The sequence below is a fragment of the Octopus sinensis genome, linkage group LG15 (genome assembly GCF_006345805.1).
Source record: "Octopus sinensis linkage group LG15, ASM634580v1, whole genome shotgun sequence".
NCBI classification, from domain to species: Eukaryota; Metazoa; Mollusca; class Cephalopoda; order Octopoda; family Octopodidae; genus Octopus; species Octopus sinensis.
In genome coordinates this window covers 24,005,894-24,031,804 of record NC_043011.1, presented here as the reverse complement: position 1 = coordinate 24,031,804, position 25,911 = coordinate 24,005,894, and the positions used below count along the sequence as shown (strand labels likewise).

Below are 25,911 nucleotides of genomic sequence, written 5' to 3'. Positions count from 1 at the left end.
TATATCAAATATGTGGAATGTGGAATTGCTGTTATTAATTAGTTTGGAGAGTTCATTATAGTTTGGATGTTTGTTAAAACTTGCAATGATTGTCTAGTAAAAGAATTTGTTAAATGGCCTGGGGGACGTCAAAATAATTTTGTTAGTAATTCTTTAAATTTTTTCAGTATAGTTATACATCTCATATTAACTGCCTTAATTTATCTTAGAAGCTTGAGTAATTTCATGACTTAAATGCAGCTATTGATGTATTACTTGGCTTTTCTTTGTGTTATTGTTGGAATTTATAACACTAAAACAAAAAAACTAAATGATTTAAAAAATTTTTTATTCAACATTCTTTCAACTTACTTTCAATATTTTTCTCTTAAAAAGTAATTAACAATTATGTTGTTGATATTTAATTTTATAATGTTTTCTTTGTTTGATGTTTAGGCTGGACCCTACTTCAATACCCTAATGACTGTGTCATTGGAGCGGCTGGTATTCTTGGTGGTAGTCCTCACTTTTATTGGACTTATTGTGGTCTATGGTAAGTCATAGCAATTCACAGAGATATTTTCAATTGTATATTATAAAATTATATTTCCTCTGTACGCTGACTTACAAACACTTTAGTCATGGTTATTTTGTTTACTTTCTACATAAATGAGGTAGATGTCTTCAGGACTACTAAGACTATTACAGCTGTACAAACATGTAAAAACATTCAGTTCCTGAAGTGTCAAAGTGAAGCATAAGTTTGACAACTTGTTCATTTATTAATGTGAAAAAAATATATTTCGTAGAACTTTAATAAAAAAAAAACCCACTTAATCTAATGCAAGTTCTTTGAAAAGTGCACCAAATAATTTGATACAATGCAATATGAGAGGGGGTTCAGAAAACAAAAATACTGAAATGAGTAAGTTTTACATTTGTTAATATTAATAATAATTCTCATAATTAAGCTGTAATGTTGTTATTTATAAAAGCTATAAATGAATTTGAAATTTTGATATAATTCTTACATGGTAATACATTCCTCCCATTATATTTTCTGTCTATGACGTAAAGCATAAAGTAACAACGTTTTGGTGAACTGAATTCACAATCATACCAATTTTGCTACTAGAATAGGCAAGAGGCATAAACACAGCTTCTCATAATTCCACTTCAACAAACTAGAGATCTCACACCTAATATTATACTTTCACAATTTTACTAAGGTGTTATATAAGTAAATTAAGGTGTATATAAGTAAATAATGAAGTTAATTATTAATGTTCTACAAATTATATTTGTTGCTTTCTTTCTTTCTATACAGCAAAGCAGAACTTTTCATTAGCTGAACGCATCATGATGGGTGTTTGGTTTGCCCTGTCCTGTTTGGCAACTGCTGTGAGTGAATCTTAAATCTTTCATGCTTATATATTTTTCTGTACTCTATAGATTCAAGATATACCTATATAAATTCAGTACATTTCTCTAAGAGTTTCACTTTTCACTACACAATCACTTTCCTCCACCATGTCACCCTTGTGCATTACATGTCTATTTTACAATAATCAATTTATTCAATACCTAATTACTTGTCTTTCAAATTCACCTTACAAGCACACATAGACAAGATGTTGCACACTATGCATGTGCTTCTTGCTGAATTTGATTGCTATTGTCTGCAGCATTATACATACTTAAGTATGAGGGGTGGCGACTTAATGAAACAAGACTAAAGAAGTTTTAATGAATTTAATGCCATATTTGCAATGAAATGAAAAAAAAAAATCAAGTGCTGAAGATAAATTTGGTCAAAAGCCAAGGAATCAATTCTGAAATTCAAAATCGGTAGAAATGTTTCCTTCATGCAGAAGATATAATATCTGCTGTATGAAAGCACTTTTGCATGGCAGATTTTCATCTGTCACTTTCGATTCGTCTCTTCAGTTTACCAAAAGAGAAAAAAGAAAGAAAAGAGCCCTATTCTTCCAGTTGTTCTGAGGTCTGGAAAATATGAGTAAATCTGTGCTTCTCTGAAGTGTTCATGTCTGGAGTTTTCACTATACTTAGCGAAGATTACTTATATTTCCTAGTGTATAAGACACAATCTCACAGAAGACGAACCTCTGCTTTTTGGGGCTGGAGAAAAAGGTATATTTTGTGGGAGATCAAATTTGACATGTTTCATCGTACACCCATGCATTTAGTATGCGATCCATAATACAGTCGCATAAGACGCATTACAATTTTTGTTACATTTAAGTATAAAAACAGAGCATCACATACACCAGCATATACAATGCTCGTCTCTCAATGCATACCCGCACCATCATCAATAATTTTAAAAAGAATTCCGCAGTTGTTTCCCTTGCTTCTGACTATTATCAACGTTTGCCTGTTTCTCTGTTTATAACGAGTGTGCTTTTCACTAAAGTGTATGAGGAAAACATTATATTGGATATGATAGGAACATTTCCCTTGTCATGATACAAATATAACTTACCTTTCTTTTCCCTGCGCTTCGTGCGATCAGAAAAATTTTATTGATTCGCTTTCGTGTACTATATCTGTTTCCTAACCAAAATGCTGGAAGGTACACTACTCTGCTTTACTCAATTTTATTCTTTTCAGTTGAAAACTAGTTATTGGCCGTGCTTCCTTATATTGGTGGGGTCAATAGTAACTATGATTATCTGTCGTAAGTCAAAAATTAATATAAGCGAAAATTACATTTTGTAAAGAAGAAAAAATAGAATCAAGTGCAAATTTACAAAAAATTTTAAAATCCGTCTGTGTTATGGAAAAAAAAATCGGTGCTTAGACCATAAAAAAAAATGCAATCGGAACCGTTTTTATGTACAAGGGAGATAACTTATATTTATGTCTGAAATTTCGTTAAAGTGGAGTGTTTGAATTGTGTGCATTTGTTATTAAAACTTTCCACTATCCGATTTATTCATTAAATTATGTATGTATTGAGGTTTTGTTGTTGCTGTTGAGAAGTAAACTTAGCCACACAGTCATATATATATATATATATATATATATATATACATCATACATACATACATACATACACACAGACACACACACACACATACATACATACATCATGGCACACACACACACACATACACACACATACACATACACACATACACACACATACATCATGGCACACGGACGTTAAATGATGATGATGAAGATAGAGAATCCTTACAGTGATTAATTATTCCCCTTAGAGTTCTGAGTTTAAATCTTGCCAATATCAACTTTTATCATATAATCGATAAAAATAAAAGTACCGGTCAAGTTGCTGGAGCTGTTTTAGCTAAAATTTATCCTCCTCAAAACTTTGTGGCCTTCTGCTGATGTTAGAAATTAATAATTTACATTGCTTAAATTTTTTACAAGAAAAAAACATAAATCAGAACATCATCATCATCATCGTTTAGCGTCCGTTTTCCATTCTGGCATGGGTTGGATGGTATGACTGGCCTGCTGGAGAACTGCTCCAGCTCCAATTGTTTGTTTTGGCATGGTTTCAATGCATACCCGCACCATCATCAATAATTTTTTAAAGAATTCCGCAGTTGTTTCCCTTGCTTCTGACTTTACAGAGTGTGCTGAGTGCTATGTGGCACTGACATGGATGCATTTACATGGCACCAGCATAAAGTGCATTTTGAGAAGACATGTCAAGCTCAGTAAAATCACAGCTATCTATGAATACTTGCATGTCTTTTAACATCAAACAAAATGTCTTGGAGGGTTTTTTTTTTCCTTTCTTTCTATATTTGGATTTTAACCTCAAATTCTATGTGTCTGCAATGTCTGTCAACCCCACAGGATAAATAAAATAATTACTGGCAATACATACATTGAGTATCATTTTGCTTTGTTATATACATCTCTTTAAATATATTTGAAGTCAGTTCAGATTATAAACAAGCCTACATCTACATGCTTTGTCAATCTTCCATAAAGTAATTGAGGAGTCCTACTACAAATTTTTATTTTTTGGGTGGGATTGAGGGCTCTCATGGAGGAGACCTTAAATTTCTTGTGAGATTTTAGATTGTATATAGCACAGTTATTATACTTGCTATTAGGAGACACAAAGACAGACTTGACTTACTGCTCTGGTTTCACATCCCACTTAGGTTGTCTTTGCCTCTCTTCTTTCCTGATTCAATAAAATTGGAAATATTTTAAATGATGGAGCATGTGGGTGTGGGGGAATGGATTGCAATTAACTGTAATCTCTTTCCCCAAAGTGTGTGACCTTGTACTTTTATCAAAAACCATTATTGTTATAATTAAAATGTAATTTTCAATTCTGTGGTTGTTTGTCCTTACAAAGTAGATTTCTTAAACATAATTTAGTTATTGATAATGATTCACCTTTGTTCTGTTGTTTCTTTTTCTTCAGGGTATTTGGGTTTATAAATTTGTTCATGGCCAAGACGAACTGAATTACAAAGGCAGTGTATACTCTGAAACTTGGGAAACTATTTCATGGATTGTATCTGGTGTACCATTTGTGTTCGTACTTGTTGGAGCCATTCATGCTATTATGGTAGGACGTGGTCCCTGTTGTCAGGTACATATCTCTTACTTTTTTATATTCTTCCTGAGTTCGCTCATTGCACTGTAGTAATGCCTGGAAATCACCTCTGAATAATTTAGTTAATCTTATCAAAACCCAGTAGTATTTATTCCATCAATCTATATTTACTGAGTGACCAAGTTACTTTTTAACCAGAGCTGGTGTGTCAAACACATAAACACACACTTGCACACATGGGTATACACTTACACATGTGAGCATGTGTACACATAGGCACATGCTTACACACTCTGCATACACATACTCTCTCTCACACACACACACAGCCATTTCACTGTTTCTATCTACCAAACTTATATTCGCAAGTATTGTTCAACTTAAGGCATTTGTTGAAGGTGTAGCCCGAACCTGGAATTACAAGGTTGTGAAGCAAACTTCTTATCCACACATCAATATTTGTGTGTTTGTGTGTATTTGAAAAACAGTTTCAGAACTCTGCTATGATACCATCTAAAGTAGTATTTTATTAAATCATCAAAAGAAAAATAATCAATGTTTGAATAAAAGAGAACCAATCTAAAATGGAATTAATTAAAAAATGTATTGTCCATAGTATATAATTTTGCATTCAAATTTCTAATAGGTAATAGTAAGTAATATCATTTTAAATTGGATTTTCTTTTGCTCAAAAATTGATTTAATAAAAGATTATTTTAATTGATATTACAGGGGAATTTTTTAACTACTTTTCAAATATTTCCCTGTTTGAAAGCCAGAAATCAGATACAATAGTTAGCAATAATTGAGTGTGTGATCCTTTATCTTCATTTTCTATGAAGTTACAATGTTTATTTTACAGTATTTATATTTAATGTGCTTCGTAGATCAACTATCAAATTCTGTTAGGTGTCACTTTTTTTTTCCTTGATATCGTGGTCAACAAACAAGAAAAAATTATAAATTCCAGAAATATATTAGTTAGTTCCATTCAGATTATAGTAATCCCATTTACTAAATTGTCACTGATTACAAAATAATTTACTGCCTTTAAGTGATGTGGTGTTGTAATTTGATATTAATCAGCTCCTGAAAACTATGAATTGTTTTTGTTTCAAGATGATTTCTTTCCATTAATTCCTTTTGGAAAGAGTAGTTACTCTAAATCTTTATTTTTATAAATGCGAGACTTTGTATCTGGGGAAATAAAATCATTACTATTAGTTTTATTTGTATTATTTATGAGACATAATGTCTATAGGGGTTAAAGTTCTGGGACTATATTACTATCCTGGTGGTCTTTGAGTTCAGATCTTGCTAATACACCCTTGATCAAAGCATGAACCTCTTCTTACTCTTCAATTTGACTAGTTGACAAGTAGGTTTCAGAACAATTGGGTTGTATTCATGTATAAAAAGAGTTGCTATTGTGTAGGCATTCCAACTATGTTTGCATAAAGAACAATAAATGTAAAATACTTTATTTGATCAAACTACAATGGTTTCTATGGTTGGTATCATGTAAAATTTATACAATGACAATTTCCATCACAAAATTCTAATTTTTAGTTTATCTGAAGAAAAAAAAGTAGCAAACTGAGTAAGGTAGCTATGAGATATTTTTTTCTAAAGTTATCAATAGACATAAGGCTAATGAAAGGGCAAACGTGAATTATTTATTGAACTATGTCAAAAAGCAATTTACTTCGCTTGCTTGAATCTACCCATTTTGAAGACATAACATTATGTAATATAACAGTTATCATAATGAAATATAATGATGAAAGCAAATAATTTATGTCCATCATAAAAACTGGATAGATACATTTTCAAATTGACTACAGGTATCCCCACATTCTGGGAGCATTACACACCTGAAAATTTTGTCAGACTTCATTGTTATATGAACGTCAACCCAAAAAGTTGGTTTTGCATTGAGGAATACCATTTATGCAGAAGATGCATATATCTTTACATGTTGTATATAATGTACTTTTGAAACGTATGAAGGGGTGCTGAAAAGTTGTTGGCTTTGGGTAAAAGAAAGTACAAGAGGATCAGTTAACTATCATTTTATTCACCATATTCTTCTCTCAGATTTACACACTTATTGCAACAGTCTTTCAGTTTTTCTAGACCCTGTGAAAGAACTTTGCAATTCCCTTAATGCCAGGAACTTTTCAACACCCCTTTGTTATAAGCAATTAATTGTTGTTTAATTTAAGCTTCATCAAGATATAATCTCTATATAAATTCAGAGGAACAAAGTGTTAAATGTTTGTTATATTCAAATGTTGCAATAGATTATGTTATTTAAGTATCTTGTTATTATACATACATGTATGTATATTTATTTATGTTCCTGTATTTCAGCGTTTCCTTGGGACATTCCAAGAGTCTTCAAGACAATCCCGCTTAGACAATGGAAGGACGTACCATCGCGCTGAGCCTAGCGCCCCTCCGTATGTCTACATGGACGGAGATGCATTTCCCTTGGACCATTTACCATACAAGTCAGATCCAGACCTGAACCCATTGTGAAGGAGAGCTTATATTTAAATTCCAGTTTTTTTTTTTTTACATCTGGATGTTGACTATTTTCACTTTCTTCTTCACAAATTGCTGCTATTTAACATGACAACAACACCAGCAATGATAGTAATAATTATCATTATTATTATTATAATATATTACTATTATTATCATCATCATCATCATCATTTCTCCCCTATTTCTTGTTGATGTTGTTGCCATGAAAAATCTACACTGGAGTCTACACCAGTAATCAAAAAAAAAAAAAAATGAAAAGAAAAGGAAACCCCCAATATGTTCCTATATTCAACTCACTTCATTGATACTGAATATGTTTTCAACTTGCAAATACTCGTATTTTTCCACCACTTGGCTCTGTATTCATGAAAGAATTCATTGGATCACGTTTATATGATCCTGGTTCAAAGATGACTTAACAGGGATTTTTTTTTTAATTCTAAATGTTTTGTTCTTTTTTTTGTTTTTTTTCTTTTCTTTTTTTTTATCAGTTCTGTTGTTCTGTTTCTGGGACCTGTTAGCTGGATAAGGCCTGTAGGACCACTTTTGGCAGTCTCTGAAAACTATGGCATTTACATTTACATAGTGTTATATTCAGTCTAGCTCCTCTTATTCCAGATAACAACACAATTACCACTTCTGTATTATTTCTTGCTTTCCAAAACTGTCCTAGTCTATCCCTACATTACTATGCACAAAATATATGTTATTTTGTAAGCCTCATTTCAAAAGGAAAAAAAAAGAATAGCTAGGACAGAATCAGTTTAGACATTCATTGAAGTATTGTCTTCCAGTATCTTTGATAAAGCCTGTCCCACCTTTCACCAACATTACCACTTACCCACCCATCTACTTCAGTATAATAGGAAAACATCATCTGACTTACTGATAATACTTGATCTTTTTTTTTAGTTTATCCTGCTTTTCTTTTTATCCTTTACACCTACAGTTACATTTTATATTAAGTGTTATTGTTTTAACTTCTTTTTTTTTTTTATGTTTCAAATGTTATGAATTACAAAAGAGACTTTCATTTCTGTGAATGTTTTTTTTTTATCATTTTTATTTATTTTTTTAGTAATTATTGAAGTCAACCATTGACACTTTATGTTCATTTACTGCTGTTTGAAATGTATAACCACCCCTCCCTCCCTCTTCTCTCTCTCTCTCTTTAAAAATCAACTATTTTTTGCTTAATTTTACACATTTTTCTATGGAAATAAATATTTTACAGAGGCTGCCTGAATATGTATGTATTTATGAGTACATATATTACATACATTGAAACATACATTTAACACATATACAAGAAAATATTTTCTCAACATTTCTGTAAATAACTTGTAAGAAAAACTCCTTTCAGTAAACTAAATCAGAATTGTCTTTTTTTCCCCTTTTCTTTTAATTTGTTTTAAGAAATATGACTTATAACTATTACAAAACATCATCTGTTCACATACAACATACATACATATATATATATATGCAAAATTGCACTACTGCATTTGTACATTAGTAATTCTAGATTTTATGTACTATGTGGGGAAAAACCCACTCAGCTGCTAAAATCAATCTTCTTAACTAAAGGTTTGAAACTGCTATATTCTTGAGACTTGAAGCATTGTAAGATTGGCAGCAACTACTGATAAACAAAAGATTGTAGTGATGGTCTCCTGTTAAAACTATAAAATCCTACCCAATTCCTTTTCTCTCAATGATTCCATGATGTATTTTCTTATAATTAATCCCCATTGCAGATTTCCATTGAAAAAGGAAGCATTTATACCACCTTCTAATTTTGTTCTACCCTCCCCTACTCTTTTATTTCTACAAACCATCAGATGATTAAATCCTCAACATTACACTTCATAATAATCTTTGTTCTTTGTTCTTATTTGCTGCAATATCTTAATCTATTGGAATAATAATAATAATATTAATAATGTGAGCCACCTGATAATCTGTGATCAGCTCCAAGATGTGATGAAATTTCTGTCTTCTGTAATAGTTTAACTTTCTGTTGACATTGTGCTGTAATTACATTTCCTTTATCTTCTGTTCTTATTTTTGTTTGTATGCATTTATTTTCCTTGCACCAAACCAATATTGCTTTGTCATTACCAAATGTTCCTACTGAATACAACTGCAATCCCAACCTACCAATGCCGATAATGGATGGATAATTTCTTGTGAACTTTTCTACATTGTTACAACTCTCTTCTTTGTACAACCTATACCATATTATCACTCTGTAACATACCACCACAATGTATGTTTGTATGTATGTATGTAACAATTACATTGTTATAGCTTACTATCACAGGTCACCTTCGGGAGTTGCCTATGGATATTTTTTTAAATTTTCAGACAATCTATATTCATTTATAAACAATAGTTTGACTGATTGCAATCTGAGATTCTTTGCAAAAGATGCCTACAAGCCTAGCTGAGCCATATCAGTGACCAAGTAGATAATGCAAGACAGAGAGAGAGAGGGAGAAAGAGAGAGAGAGAAAGGTTCATAGACGACTTCTACTATGTAGCAACTTTATTCATGGGACATTCATGAATTAATTTCCTTTCCTTCTGCTAGAAATTTATTTAAGTTTGATATATCAGCAAATATAAGAGATACCTTTTGACTAGTGTGTCATTAAGATTAATGACATTTCTTCTGCAATATCAAAATTTAAGCTAATTTCAAACAGTCAAAACCATTGTAATTCTCATGTCATACACACCACATAGGATAGGGCACTGTTTGCTTTCATTTTTCAGAATATATTGATACATTCACACATACACACACACACACATACAGTGTCTTGCTCTTGAAGATTTATGAAATATGTTTGAAATTTCAATAGTTACCAACTACGATGTTGGTACTGTTGTAATGTGACTTTGTGGATATTCACCATTTCTAGAATATTTCTACATTTTAAAGAAAGCATTATCTATTCATTGGTTCATGTATGTGTGTGAGAAAGAGAGAGAGAGTTAGACAGATTGTTTGTGTGTATACTTGTGTGTGTTTAAACATTTGTATGTGTATATACACACATGCTGTTATACAAAGTATGCATACTGATATAAAAGACATTGAAAAAGTTAGTGAACTTTTACTGATTACCTGTGTACACTCACATATGTTATGGCCAGAGCATTGCTACTGACCCTGGCTCACATAGGAAATTTTAAAAATATATATATAAAAAAAATAAACCTGATTGTTCAACCAGAAGTTTTAAAACATTCTTTAATTCTTTGTGATTTCTATTCCTGAACCAAAATAAAATCTATTAAACATTTTACTTCCAGTGTTAACATCTGTTCAGAGCATTGATGACCAAGTTGATAGGTTATTGAACAACCACTCAAGAGGCTGGCTGTTCACATCTCATCACAGGCATGGTGTTATCTTGGTACTGGGTTGCTGAAACTGTTTACTCTTAAATGAACCAAGAGAGAGAACCAGAGCCACAATATAGTCATTCACCTGCTAGACAGTAACTAAATCTTCCTTAACCCTTTAGCATTCAGATTACTCTGTCAAATGTAAGGTTTATTTACTCACATTGGTTTGAATTAATCACATATTTTCTTGTAGTTTTGAGATTTCGGTGCTGTGAATGTTTATTTTTAGAGTGATATTGTTGGGTAGTTATGAGAGAGAGGCTGGATGTGGCTTGTCTGAATATAAAACTGGTAGAATATTTGGGCTGGATATGGCTGGCTTAGATGTTAAAGAATTAAATCACAGCCTTCCACCTTAAATAAAGGACAAATTAGATGATGTAATCTAAAGCATACTCCAAGAAAGAGAGGATGACTTTTGTCATTGGTTTCCTCAAGTTTGACTTGAGGTTAAACACCTTTAACTTACTCTCTAACTCAGACATTTGTGTAAACGAAAATTCTACTCATGTATCGCATCTCTTATGATGTATTAAGGTTTAAAGTTTCTATAGATGAAAGTCACTTTCCATTAGTCAATTACACTGTATAACATGCTTTTTGTCCTTGGGTAGCAACTGTTATTTCCTATTTGCTTACCTCAAGAAAGCACAACAAATGGCTAATATTTCCTTCAAATTTTGCTTTTGTTATATTTATTCAAACCTCAAAGAATCCCTCTCAACACATCACTATGATGCTCCCCAACTGCTCCTGCTCATGGTCAGAGATGCACATATTGTCAGCCACAAAGGGACATGATCAAGTGTTTATTGTCAAGCAACTGACAAGCAAATCTGTGGTATTGAGCAGAATATTTGCTATAGTAATATTTCTGAATCAACAACACAGTGCTAAATCTGTCTGAAATGTAATGGAAAATAGGTCAGTTTCAAAACTGATATCCTCTGAAATAACACTTACTAACCAAAGACGAAAAAAAAAAAAAAACAAAGATTAATATCTAGTTACATAGTGTTATTCTGTGAAACTCTCCCAACTTCCACCAGTTTCTTTTAGCCACTTCATCTTGGATTTAGGACTTTGACCAGGTTCGCTCACTCTTAGTTTTAATCAAAGACTTCTTTATTCACAATTCCTCCAGGATATCTCAGCTGTTGCTAGAACAAGTACGACGACAACTTTCTGTACACTAACTGTCTGAAACTCCTTATAATCTGCATTAATCTATGAGCAGGATCTTCAAATTACCATGGCTGCCAGACTAATCTACTAGTACTTTGCCCAGTACAGTGTTAGTAAACGTGTATCATTTGTACTAATGTACTAGTACTTGTATTTCATTTCACTATTTTAGTAAATTTAATATTTGTTTAACATACAAGGGGGTGCTGAAAAGTTCCTGGCTTTGGGTGAAAGAAAATACAGGGGGATCAATTAATTCCGATTTTATCCAACATATTCCCCTCTCAGATTCACACACTTATTGCAGCAGCCCTTCAATTTTTCTAAGCCCTGTAAAAGGACAGAAAGTTTTGTGACACCTTTAAAGCCAGGAACTTTCCAGCCCCCCTCGTAAGGTGATAAGCTGACAGAATTGTTAGCATGCTAGGCAAAATGCTTAGCAGCATTTCTTCCATCTTTACGTTTTGAGTTCAAATGCCACCAAGGTCGACTTTGCCTTTCATCCTTTCAGAGTCAATAATATAAGCAGCAGTTGAGCTCTGGGATCAATATAATCGACTTACCCCTCCCCCTGAACTTGCTGGCCTTGTTCCAGAATTTGAAACCAATATTTGTTAAACTTAGAGGTGACTACCCCTGGTTCAGAAAAGACAGTAATTCGGAAAATGCTCAGTATCAAAGATTCTGGAAAATTGATGTTGTACCTGTATGCTGAAACCACTTTTACTAGTTTCAGTCATTGGAGTGCATCATGCTGGAGCATTGCCACCAAGAGTTTACTTAAACAAATTGATCCCAGTACTTATTTTTTTAAAAGTCTGGTGCTTATTCTATCCAGGTCCTTTTGCTGAACGACTAAGTTACAGGGATGTAAACAAACCAATACTGGTTGCCAAGCAGTGGTGGGTCACAAAGATACACACACAAACATGCATATATATACACACACACACAGATACTCCAGGCTTTTATCATTTTTCATCTACTATTTTTTTTTTTTTCCACTATCTAAAAAATACATTACTGATGGTATGGAAGTTCTACAAGAAGATCTTATGCCTAACTTTTGTTAGGAAAGCAAACGACACTTATTTTTACCTGACATTATAATCACCATTGTTTTAATGCCCACTTTTCCATTCTTGCATGGATTGGATGGAATTCATTGAAGCAGATTTTCTTTGACCAGATTCCCTTTCTGTTGCCAACCTTCATCTGTTTCCAAGCATAGTAATATTTCTCAAAGATTAGACAAATATTCACAGGAGATTTAGAAATAAAGGAAATTATTTGTATCGTGGTGACTTAACAACTGTCAAGGTGAGGAAGCACAAACATGCACACATACACGTGCTCACTTGTTCAGACATGGCTGTGTGATAAGTTTACTTCACAATCACATGGTCCTGGGTTCGGTCACACTGCATGGCACCTTAGACAAGTGTCTTCTACTATAGCTTTGGGCTGACCAAAGCCTTGTGCATGGATTTAGCAGATGAAAACTGAAAGAAGCCATTTGTGTGTGTGTGTGTATACATTATATATATATATATATATATATATATATACAAGGGTTGGACAACATGGAAATACCTAACATCATAATTTTGAAATACCTATAAAACAGGCAAAAGTTTGTTTATTTTTGTTTTTTTTTTAATTTATTATTAGTGTTGCTTAATATGTTTTGCTAAAATTGCTATTTCTTTTCTGGTATCATCAGAAAAAGGTAATTAAAATTCATTAAAATGACAGATCTATCGGTTTTTCGAAGAGGTCAAATTGTTGGTGCTCGTATGGCAGGTGCAAGCGTAACAAAATCAGCTGAAATGTTTGGTGTATCAAGAAATACTGTTTCAAGTAATGACAGCCTTTGAGAAAGAGGGAAAAACCTCCTTGCCGAAACAAAACTCGAAGAAAACCAAAACTTTGAGATAGGGACCGTCACACTCTTATGCGAATTGTTAGAAAGGATCACAAAAGTACAGCTCCCAAAATTACTGCAAAGTTTAATGACCACCTCAAGAATCCAGTTTCCACAGAAACTGTTCAGCGGGAGCTGCACAAAGCCAGATTTCATGGGAGGGCAGCAATCAGAAAACCACTACTTTCAAAAACAAACATTGCAAAGCGTTTAGAATGGAGTAAAAACCTCCAGAATTGGTCCCTAGAACAAAAGAAGAATGTTATTTTCTCACATGAGTCATCCTTTACCCTATTTCCAATCACCGGCTGAGTATACTTGTGGAGACAGCCAAAAGAAACATTTGACCCAGACTGCTTTCTTCCAACTGTTAAACATGGAGGAGGATCTGTGATGATCTTGGGGGTTATATCTTGGAAATTTGCCAGCCCAATGGTTTCCCTTCATGGCAGAATTAATATTCAGGACTATTTAAGCATTTTATCTGATTAAATTCATCCACATAAGGCGGCACCAATTCACACAGCTAAAGTTGTTAGTGAATAGCACAAGGAACATTCTAGTGAAGTTGAATATCTTATCAGGCCGCCACAGTCCCCAGATCTCAATATTATTGAACAATTATGGTGCATTTTAGAAAAACAAGTAAGGAGTCAATATCCTCCACCATCATCACTACAAGAACTGGAGACTGTTTTAGCTGAAGAATAAAGAAAAATTCATTTGGAAACAATTCAAACTTTGTACAAGTCCATACTTTGTAGAATTTAAGCTGTAATTACTGCCAAAGTCGGTCCTACCCCATAGTAAAATAAATTTGCTTGAAATTTTAAGGTGTTTCCATTATTTTCTCCATCCCCTGTATATATTAGCAGAGACACTCAAGATTAAAATGGCATAGTCTTTTAATTGTTTTACTTGTTTTAGTCATGTGACTGCTGCCATGTTGCAGCACTGCCTTTAGTCAATAAAATCGGGCCCAGAATTTCATTTTTGTAAGCCTAGTACTTATTCTATCAGAAACTTTTGCCGAACAGCTATGTTCCAGGGATGTAAACACAGCAACATTGGTTCTCAAGTAATGCTGGGGGTACACATACTCTCACACAAATGTACAAACATATATGACAGCCTTCTTTCAGTTTCCGTGTTATGAAATCCACTCACAAAGCTTTGGTCGGCCTGACCCTATAATATATATATAAATATATGTATGTATATATGTGTGTATATGTATGTATGTGTATATGTGTCTATATATATATATATATATATATATGTTGTTACGGAATCACCCATCGCCGCTTGCCCGAACGGGCAAGTTCGCCACGGTACCCAGAGAGAGGAGAGATACAACAACAACAACTGCAGCAGCACAGAGATACAGAGAGGCAACCGAGAGAGACACAAAACGGCAAGGCAACAACTGGCTTACATTTAACAACTAGTTTATGACAATCAATTGTTACAACATCAAAGCATTTAAAGGAAACAACAAATCAATACAGGTATACAACAGATCAAAGCATTTAAACATGCAAGTAACAATATAACAGTCCGGTAACGACACAACAAGTCATATACAGTTCGAAGGACATTATACAATGTTCAAATCACAACACTGTACAAAATGTCTTTAAGCAATTCACTTTGTTCATTTCACTATCTCAGTTCTTTTCACTGTTCAATACACCAATTCTTTTTTCCTTCTACAGTCTCTTTACATCGTAGCACGTATCAATACAATTAAATACCTTAATTCCTAATTAGAATAGCCAGTGTCCCATATTGTAGTCTCTCTCTCTCTCTCAGCGCTGCTATTCCTCTGTATATATCCCTTTCTGTGCTGCTAGCTCCAACCTGCCAAGCTCTCGCATCCCAACCGCTTGCCCTGACAACCAAAATCCGACTGCCCCTTTTGACGACCGAATACCAACTGTCCCTCTATCACTACCCCTCAATCTGTCTCTACTGCTCATACCCTCTCCATCTGCTCTCAGCCCTAACTGCCTATCTCTATCTTCAATCTGTCTCTTAGCCTTATACTCTCTCTATCCCGCCTAGTCCTATGTCCATATCTTTATCGGCGCTGCTGCTGTCATCCTCTCTATCTGCTCTCAGGTTCCTTACTCTATCTTTCTCACTACTTCACATCTCTCTGACCCCCAATCGACCGGCAAGGCCAAAGGTCCCTCCAAAAAGCCATTACTCTTCCAGTAAACAAAGGGCTGTTGCTTTTCTTCCAGACGTGCAGGAGCCAATCATTCACAAGGTGGGTCAAGAAATACTGCACTAGCCAAACCATAACAATATGTATGTGTATATACGTGTATATGTATGTATATATATATATATGTTTATGTATGTATATATATATATGAGAACAAAGTGTACATACGCCACTATATATATATATATATATATGTATGTATATATATATATATGAAATACAAAATGGGACAAGAACGCAAAACATCCGGACAACTAGGTGATTCAAAAAGGGACAACAAAACATCCAGATAGACGATACAAAGAAAACAAGCATTGGTCATTCGAAGTTTTCTATCTTAAGTCAAGCACCAGATTATCCTCGCAATTTCGGCTGATTATTCTTGAGATTGCTTCAATCTGGCCAGCCCCAATGAAAAACTAAGCTAAGGGCATATGTATACACAAACAAGGATGTAAAAAACGGACAATGTTGCACAAATATAAATATAACAACAGGTGCCTTTCGACTAAGGATGAATTGAATTAAGCTGGTGCTTGTGGAAATGAAGCCTATGTATATATATATATATATATGATTATATGTATATATATATATATATATAATATATATATATATATATATGTGTATATATATGCATATCTATATGTGTGTGTGTGTGTATATATATGCATATCTATATATATGTGTGTGTGTATATATATATGTGTATATATGTTTGTATACATGTATCTCCATATATCTATGTACATGTATGTATGTATATTTATATAAATAAGGATAGGATCAATATTTAAATACCGATCTTATCAGATGGACAGCATGGGGAAAAAAAACCTTATTTAAATTATAATTTAGGGTATCTAAGAGATACTGCCACGCTGGAATTAGAAGTCAAAACTTGACTCTGCATGTGTGTATATGTATATATGTCTATATCTATCTATATATATGTATGTATATGTAATTGTATATGTGTATATACACGTGTGTATGTATAAATATATATGGGTATGTATATATATATATATATATATATATATATATAATATATATATATATATGAAATTGAAATCAAATTCGATGACAGCACTGCATGACTGACATCCATGCTAATGGAGCGCTAAGAGCACCACCTGAGCACGATCGTTGCCGGGTCCGACAACTGCCCCCCCCCCGTGCAGGAGGCACGTAAAAAGCGCCATTCGAACGTGATCGTTAACAGCATCGCCCTCCTGGCACTTGAACCGGTGGTATGTGAAAAACAACATTCGAGTAAAGGCGTTGCTAGTGCCACTGGAATGGCCCCTTTGCAGGTGACACATAAAATCACTATTTTAGCGTGGCCGTTGCCAGTGCCGCCTGACTGGCCCTCATATATGTATGCATATGGATATATGTACATGGATTTATATGGATATATGTGTGTGTATATATATATATATATAAGTATATATAACAATTGCAGCGTGGAAGGTGTTTATAAGCCATTGAAGAAACACACAAAAACCGTTAGATTCACTTCATTTAAATTTAATTTGTCAAAATATTTTCGTCGCTTTGAGACCGCGACCTCAAAGTGACGAAAATATTTTGACAAATTAAATTTAAATGAAGTGAATCTAATGGGTTTTGTGTGTTTCTTCAATGGCTTATAAACACCTTCCACGCTGCAGTTGTTTTCGTTCCAGCACACGATCTCAGATCAAGTCACTTGCTATGCAAGTACATCTCCGTAATATGTATATATACATATATATGGATGTGTATGTAAATATATATATATAACGGGAAGGTTTACGAAAATAAACAAAAGACGAAGGCAGGTTTACGAAAATAAACAAAAGACGAAGGCAGGTGGAGTACAAACAAACAATTGTATTAGTATGGCGCTCAGGAATAGAAATAAAACAAGTCTTTTACGTTTCGAGCCTACGCTCTTCAACACAAAGATACACAGAAAAGAAACAAGGAGAGAAAAAAATGCGTGCAGGAGCTAACGATTCAACATGGCGTTCTGATTTCAGTCAGAGATCAGACGTTAGACGCTAGAGGTATATATATGGATATAGTTAGAGGTGTTTAAAACCTCTAAGGTAATGGTTAAATACAAAGTTGCTCCTAGGTACGAGGTATACGTAGCAGGTAATTCAGCGAGTAAACCATATTATATGCAAGAAGAAAATGGAGGAAAAATAACAGGAAGAAGTTGGTCGTTTGCGCTAGTAAGCCATTAATTTAATTAATTAATAATAAAAAAAGTGGTAGTAATAGTACATTTATGATTGTTACTGTTTACCAGTTGTAGTGGTAGACATCATCAGAATACAGAATCATATGTAGAGGTAAGAAGAGCGAAAGACTTAGGGATACATTGGTAACAAAGACAAAGAATGGTAACTCTTATATTATAGTAGATTTCTTAGTTGATAATTCTGCTGTGAAGTGGATGTAGGATGAAGGTTATTCTGATCTGTTGTCCCAAGTTTAGGTAAGCACATATTTTCCACATATTTATTCTGGCTAGACTTTTCGCCAGCGGTGTAAAGAAACGAGGTTAACTCTTAACTCATGGTGAAAAGGGAGCTAACTCCATCCAGATTACTCAGTCTGAGGTAAGTAAGGAATTTGTGTCTTTTAGACTTAAAGTTATAGGAAGTTTGTAGTAATGGAGAAAGCCCTGTGTGGGTGTATAATAATTTATTATGGGGTGTGTGAAGCGAGTGGGGGTTGGGAGGTGAATGTTTGCGTGTAAGTAGTTTAAGTGGTTCCCAGCTAAATGGGATTATTTAGATGAAGATGCTAGTGTAGGATTTGTACAGGGTCAAGTATCAGTGGGTTTACCGATACTTGGAAAAGACACAGAGGCCTATATGAAGACAAAAAATACTGTTCTCATATTTTCTATTGAGAAGAGGTGGTTTAGCCATTAGAATTTCCTTGCGTTCGGTTAAACAGAGATGGCATCGTCTATTGGTAGAGTTGTAAGAAGTGGTTTTTGCAAGTATGCGCCATTCTAACCTGTATTCTATTTTTTTTGTCCTTCAGATATAGCTACTAAGTCCTGTTGAATTTGCCGTATGCCTATTTCTGAAGCTAGATTGGTGTGCGTTGTACCTAAGTACCATTTGGTTTTTCGTGGCTCCTATATAGGATTTTATATGGCTATTTGTATGTATATATATGTATGTATGTATATATGTATGTCTATGTATATATATATATGTATGTATATATATACTAGCAGTATTGCCCGGCGTTGCTCGGGTTTGTAAGGGAAATAACTATATAAGCATTTTTAGAGAGTTACTTCCCTTATATAATAGCAAAAAAATGGGGGAAAATGATGGTAAATTTTTTTTAATCGTAGACTCATCGTAGACGCGCCCTAATACCCAGAAGGGCTCGATATGAATCACGACTATAAGATACCCGCTTTTGGTTACACTGCACCGCAAAATGTGGGAGTAGTTAGGAATCTAAATCGTAGGAGACAGACACACAACTTCACTTTTATATATAAAGACTAGCAGTATCGCCCGGCGTTGCTCGGGTTTGTAAGGGAAATAACTATATAAGCATTTTTAGAGAGTTACTTCCCTTATAGATGCCAATTCGGGCTTTCTTAGCCATTTCTGTTTTGGTGTCTTCAAGCCATGAAGTCGTTGTTCTAAAAGAACGCTTTACGACCTTTATTTCCTTACACTCCCTTCTCCACAGCTTCACGAGGGAGGGAAGAAGGGGGAGAAGCAAACAGGTGCAGGTGTGACCATGGACGCCATCGACACATGAAAAATTATGCATTAAAATGGAATAAAAAATGATGTTAAATTATTTTTAAAATCGTAGACTCATCGTAGACGCGCGCTAATACTCAGACGGGCTCGATATGAATCATGACTATAAGATACCCGAATTTGGTTAAACTGCACCGCAAAATGTGGGAGTAGTTAGGAATCTAAATCGAAGGGGACAGACACTCACACAACTACAGTTTTATATATATAGATATATATATGTATATATATATATGTATGTATATGTATATATATATATGTATGTATATGTATATATATATGTATATATATATATATATGTATGTATATATATGTATGTATATATTTATATATGTATGTATATATATGTATGTATATATTTATATATATATGTATAATTAGGTATGTTTATATACGTATGTATATATACGTATGTATATGTACGTATATATGTATATATATATATGTATGTATATATATCTATATGTATATGTATATATATATACATATGTATATATATATGTATGTATATATATGTAGGTATATGTGCGTATATATATGTATGTATATATGTGTATGTATATATGTGTATGTATATATGTATGTATATATATATGTATGTATATGTATATATATATATGTATGTATATATGTATATACTTTTTGATTTAAATAATTTCTTAAATTCAGAGGTTATATCATTAGATGGCTGTTGAATGTCCTTGATGTTGAAGGAAAAGGTGAGCCATCTGATACGGTTAATAAAAGAATTTGTCTTATTAACGAGTTGCTTAAAGAAAACATTCTTTGGGGGAATGGGTAAATCCTTTAGAGATGCATTTATATTAAATATCTCCATATGCGTTAACTATTTTATTAGCAGGCTATATGGAAACCTGGTTGAAGTAGATATAAATAGATGTCTGTATTTTCCCTTGTTTACAATTAACACGGAAAAAATAGATAAACAGTTAACAGGGTAGCAAAAATTCGCATAAGTAAAAACGGCGTAGCACCTTGTTTATAAAGATAGAGACTTCAGGTTTATGTGAAATATTTTGTATAATATAAATAAATAAATGGAGTTAAACGCATGTGTTATTCAATTTGTTTTTTACTTCCGACACATGTTTCGAAGATATCACTGGTATTATTCCAAAAGAATAAAATGGTGTAAAACAATCTAATCTTCTCTTCAGGGAAATGAAGAAATAAAACTCAATAAGACATTTTAACAGAATATGATGGATATGTATAGTGATGAACTGAATGCTATTAAGTTGTTTTTTTAAAAATCGTTAGAGGATATAATGTCCAATTTAGCCTATAGAAAAAGGAGGAGTAAAGGAAGGAAAAATCAGAAACCAAATAAATGAGAAATATGAAACGATATGTAAATAAAATAAAACCCTAAAGTCTTGGAAAAAGATATATCTAGTGAAAGTGAAATGTAAAAAGAAAATCAATGTTTAAATTATATATAATGGTAGATATCACTTATATGAATTAAAGGTGTGTTTCTAAGATGTGGAAGTACGGATTCAGCACAAGTTGCTGATTTAGTCTGTATATATTTATATGTATATATATATATGTATGTATATGTATATATATATGTATGTATATGTATATATATATGTATATATATATATATATATGTATGTATATATATGTATGTATATATTTATATATGTATGTATATATATGTATGTATATATTTATATATATATGTATAATTAGGTATGTTTATATACGTATGTATATATACGTATGTATATGTACGTATATATGTATATATATATGTATGTATATATATCTATATGTATATGTATATATATATACATATGTATATATATATGTATGTATATATGTGTATGTATATATGTGTATGTATATATGTATGTATATATGTGTATGTATATATGTGTATGTATATATGTATGTATATATATATGTATGTATATGTATATATATATATGTATGTATATATGTATATACTTTTTGATTTAAATAATTTCTTAAATTCAGAGGTTATATCATTAGATGGCTGTTGAATGTCCTTGATGTTGAAGGAAAAGGTGAGCCATCTGATACGGTTAATAAAAGAATTTGTCTTATTAACGAGTTGCTTAAAGAAAACATTCTTTGGGGGAATGGGTAAATCCTTTAGAGATGCATTTATATTAAATATCTCCATATGCGTTAACTATTTTATTAGCAGGCTATATGGAACCTGGTTGAAGTAGATATAAATAGATGTCTGTATTTTCCCTTGTTTACAATTAACACGGAAAAAATAGATAAACAGTTAACAGGGTAGCAAAAATTCGCATAAGTAAAAACGGCGTAGCACCTTGTTTATAAAGATAGAGACTTCAGGTTTATGTGAAATATTTTGTATAATATAAATAAATAAATGGAGTTAAACGCATGTGTTATTCAATTTGTTTTTTACTTCCGACACATGTTTCGAAGATATCACTGGTATTATTCCAAAAGAATAAAATGGTGTAAAACAATCTAATCTTCTCTTCAGGGAAATGAAGAAATAAAACTCAATAAGACATTTTAACAGAATATGATGGATATGTATAGTGATGAACTGAATGCTATTAAGTTGTTTTTTTAAAAATCGTTAGAGGATATAATGTCCAATTTAGCCTATAGAAAAAGGAGGAGTAAAGGAAGGAAAAATCAGAAACCAAATAAATGAGAAATATGAAACGATATGTAAATAAAATAAAACCCTAAAGTCTTGGAAAAAGATATATCTAGTGAAAGTGAAATGTAAAAAGAAAATCAATGTTTAAATTATATATAATGGTAGATATCACTTATATGAATTAAAGGTGTGTTTCTAAGATGTGGAAGTACGGATTCAGCACAAGTTGCTGATTTAGTCTGTATATATTTATATGTATATATATATATACTTTAGGAAATGGCAGACCAGTACCCCAGCACCAGTGGAGGTCTATATCGTGATAATTGTTTACTTTACCTTCAAAATGTTTCTTACGAAGAAGTACAAAAGGTTAAGAATAGTTTAGTCAAGTTTTTCCATAGAATGGGCTTAGGCATCGTTTTTGATGATGATATAACGAAGGCCAACTTTTTAGATATAACACTTAATTCGTACTTCGCATACCATAATCCATCGACCAATCTTAAGTATATTAGCCAATTCAGTAATCATTCTAGGGCAATCACTAGGAACTTAGTTAAGAGTATTTCATTTAGATTGTCTAAGTTATCTGTTGACATTTTCAATGACACGGCTGAATTTTATAACTCTGCCTTACTTAGAGCAGGTTATACAGATAAAGTTACTTACATTAATTCCATTCAATCTCATTCTACTTTTACTAATGAAGACATGAAATCTAGTTGTAAGGATATAAACGATGTCAATTTTAAATTATATGCCAACAGCAAACAGAGGAAGGGAGATAACCCTTATTTAAACCCCTTTTTCCATTCTAAAGGTAAATTGATGTCTTTTAAAGATAGTTACACTAAAAATAAGGCAACTAATAGCAAAACTATTTGGTTGATTATTCCTTATGGGAGGCAAATTAAATCTAATCTTTCTTTAGTTTCGGGAAGCTATTATTAGGAATTTTCCAAAGAATTCTAGGTATTACTCTATTATCAACTTGCACACGGTTAGGATTAGTTTTTCCAACACACGAAAAAAATCTCTTATAAATTATCTCCTCACATAATATTAGCCTGTTAAATAAGAATCCATTTACTAATACTAACATTTAGCTAATACCATCCATCCCCCTAGAAATATTAATAACAAGGTTATTGTCTCTGAAGTCAATTCCAACAGAATTAAGTTTATGTCAAGTAATTCTAACATTAAAAACTCTATATACCAGTGTAAAATTACTTCAGGTACCGATGTCTTTTTTTATATATATATAGGTAGTTCTTCTTCTCAGTTATCTAAAAGAATTTATAATCTCAGATATAATGCACACCAATCGAGCTTCAGAAGTAGGAATAAGGCTAGCTCAACTGGGCTAAGTATATACATTTGCAGACTTAAGGATAAAAAAATAGATTTTAGCTTAAACTGGCGTATACTCACAAAAACAACCTCTTATAACACAACAAATAGACGCTGAGATCTTTGCATATCGGAACGCCTAGGTATACTTACAGCTAAACAACCCCTTCTGAACAAAAATGTTCGAAATTTTTACCGGCATCCTCTCTGTCGCCGGGTATAATCTGCGTCTGTGCAGTGGTTTGAAAAGTTAGGATTTACAAACCGTTAGTTCTACGTGTGGATCTGGCGGTCTGTATGTCTGAAATCTAAAGGCTGTCCCACTGAAGAAAACTGGCCTTCAGCAAATATTTTTTTGCTGGAATTAGTTAGAAACCGTGGTCTGGGAAATAGTTGAGATGGTAAACATTTTTAATTTTCATTCCTTTCGTGAATTTATCCTTTTTTGTGGTCTTGAGATTTCTACTGCTCCTTCTAGCACAACACTTTCCTATTTGGAAGCCTCTTATTGTATTTCTATATGAATAATATATAGTCTAATGACTAATTCGTTTTTTGTGCTAGGCCACTGGTAATAATAATTTATTATTACCCTATTTTATTATATATATATATGTGTGTGTGTGTGTAATATATATATGCATATGTATATATATGTGTATGTATATATATATGTATGTGTGTATTTATATATATATGCGTGTGTATGTGTATATATATACATATATGTATATGTGTATATATATATATATATATATATCTATATATATATATATGTATATATATATATGTATATATATATATATATATATATATACTAACTATATCGCCCGGCGTTGCTCGGGTTTGTAAGGGAAATAACTATATAAGCATTTTTAGAGATGTAAAGTATAATAGCCATCTCAATATGGCTAACCACAAAGGGGGTGTGTTACTGAAGCTTTTTACGTTCTGAGATTTAATAATACATTTTTAGAGAGTTACTTCCCTTATATAATAGCAAAAAATGCATTAAAAATGGGAAAAAATGATGGTAAATTTTTTTTAAATCGTAGACTCATCGTAGACGTGCGCTAATACCCATAATAGCTCGATATGTATCACGACTATAAGATACCCGCTTTTGGTTACACTGCACCGCAAAATGTGGGAGTAGTTAGGAATCAAAATCGTAGGAGACAGACACACAACTTCACTTTTATATATAAAGATATACATATATGTATATGTGTATATATGTGCATGTGTGTGTGTGTGTGTGTGTGTGGTGTGTGTGTGTGTGTGTGTGTGTATGAATATGTATATATATATATATATGTGTGTCTGTGTGTGTATGAATATGTATATACAGTTGCGGCCAAAATGTTCAGAATGGCATTGTTTTCGTCAGAAAAGTAGGTATAAGTTTTTATCAAAGTAGTTTTATATTCTATAATTTTCATAGACAATAAATACAATGTTAATTGTTATTGTCTGAGATTTTGGTGTAATTTGAGAGGATAATACAAAAGTTATGGATGATTTAGGGATTTTCTGCAAAACCCATGGCGGCCAAAATGATCAGAATGGTTGAAAAAATAACAGAATAATAAAAAATGACAGAGAATAGTGGAATTATTTAATATTTAGTGTGAAGCCCTTTAGCTTCAATCACACTCTGACATCTTCGACTGCATGAGGATATTAAATTTTCAGTTTCTTGCTGGGTGATCTTATTCCATACTTCCTGAAGGGCATTCCATAATTGCTCAGTTGTTTTAGGATTTCTGGCTTTCAAACGTTCTCCTAGAATATTCCACACATTTTCAATAGGATTGAGATCCATAACAATAACCATTTCAGCCTTGAGGAAGTTCATGACCACCTTAGCCTTGTGACATGGGGCATTGTCCTGCATGAATATGGGTGGTCGCTTAGTTGAATTTCTCAGCACAGGCAAGATATGATCTTTTACAAATTGTTTATAAACTCCTGCATTTGCCTTTTCATGTAATCGCACCAAAGGGCCCACACCATCTCTAGATATCATCCCCCAAACCATGACATTTCCTCCACCAAATTTAACACTAGTCTTAAGGCATTTAGGCGACAATTTTTCACCTACTTTTCTACGAACGTACCTTTTCCCATCTGAGCCAAATAACATAAACTTAGATTCATCACTGAAATGCACCGTTTGCCATTTTTCTTGAGACCACAACACATGTTCGGTTGCAAAGGTAAGACGACACTTTTTATTCTTGGAGCTGATCAGTGGCTTCACTG

At 32.8% G+C, this 25,911-nt stretch overlaps 1 protein-coding gene across 5 annotated transcripts in view; it reads left to right on the top strand.

Moving 5' to 3' along the window:
- Window positions 1–10,407, top strand: part of LOC115219720 (sodium- and chloride-dependent taurine transporter) — a 260,954-nt gene extending 250,547 nt beyond the window's left edge. For all 5 annotated transcript variants that reach the window (XM_036509552.1, XM_029789920.2, XM_029789919.2 and 2 more), the window contains 4 exons: window positions 436–532; window positions 1,307–1,380; window positions 4,412–4,582; window positions 6,920–10,407. In XM_036509552.1, the coding sequence (XP_036365445.1) occupies window positions 436–532; window positions 1,307–1,380; window positions 4,412–4,582; window positions 6,920–7,087 (510 nt within the window). In that variant the 3' untranslated portion in view covers window positions 7,088–10,407. The remainder of the gene's footprint in view (window positions 1–435; window positions 533–1,306; window positions 1,381–4,411; window positions 4,583–6,919) is intronic.
- Window positions 10,408–25,911: the final 15,504 nt, after the last annotated feature.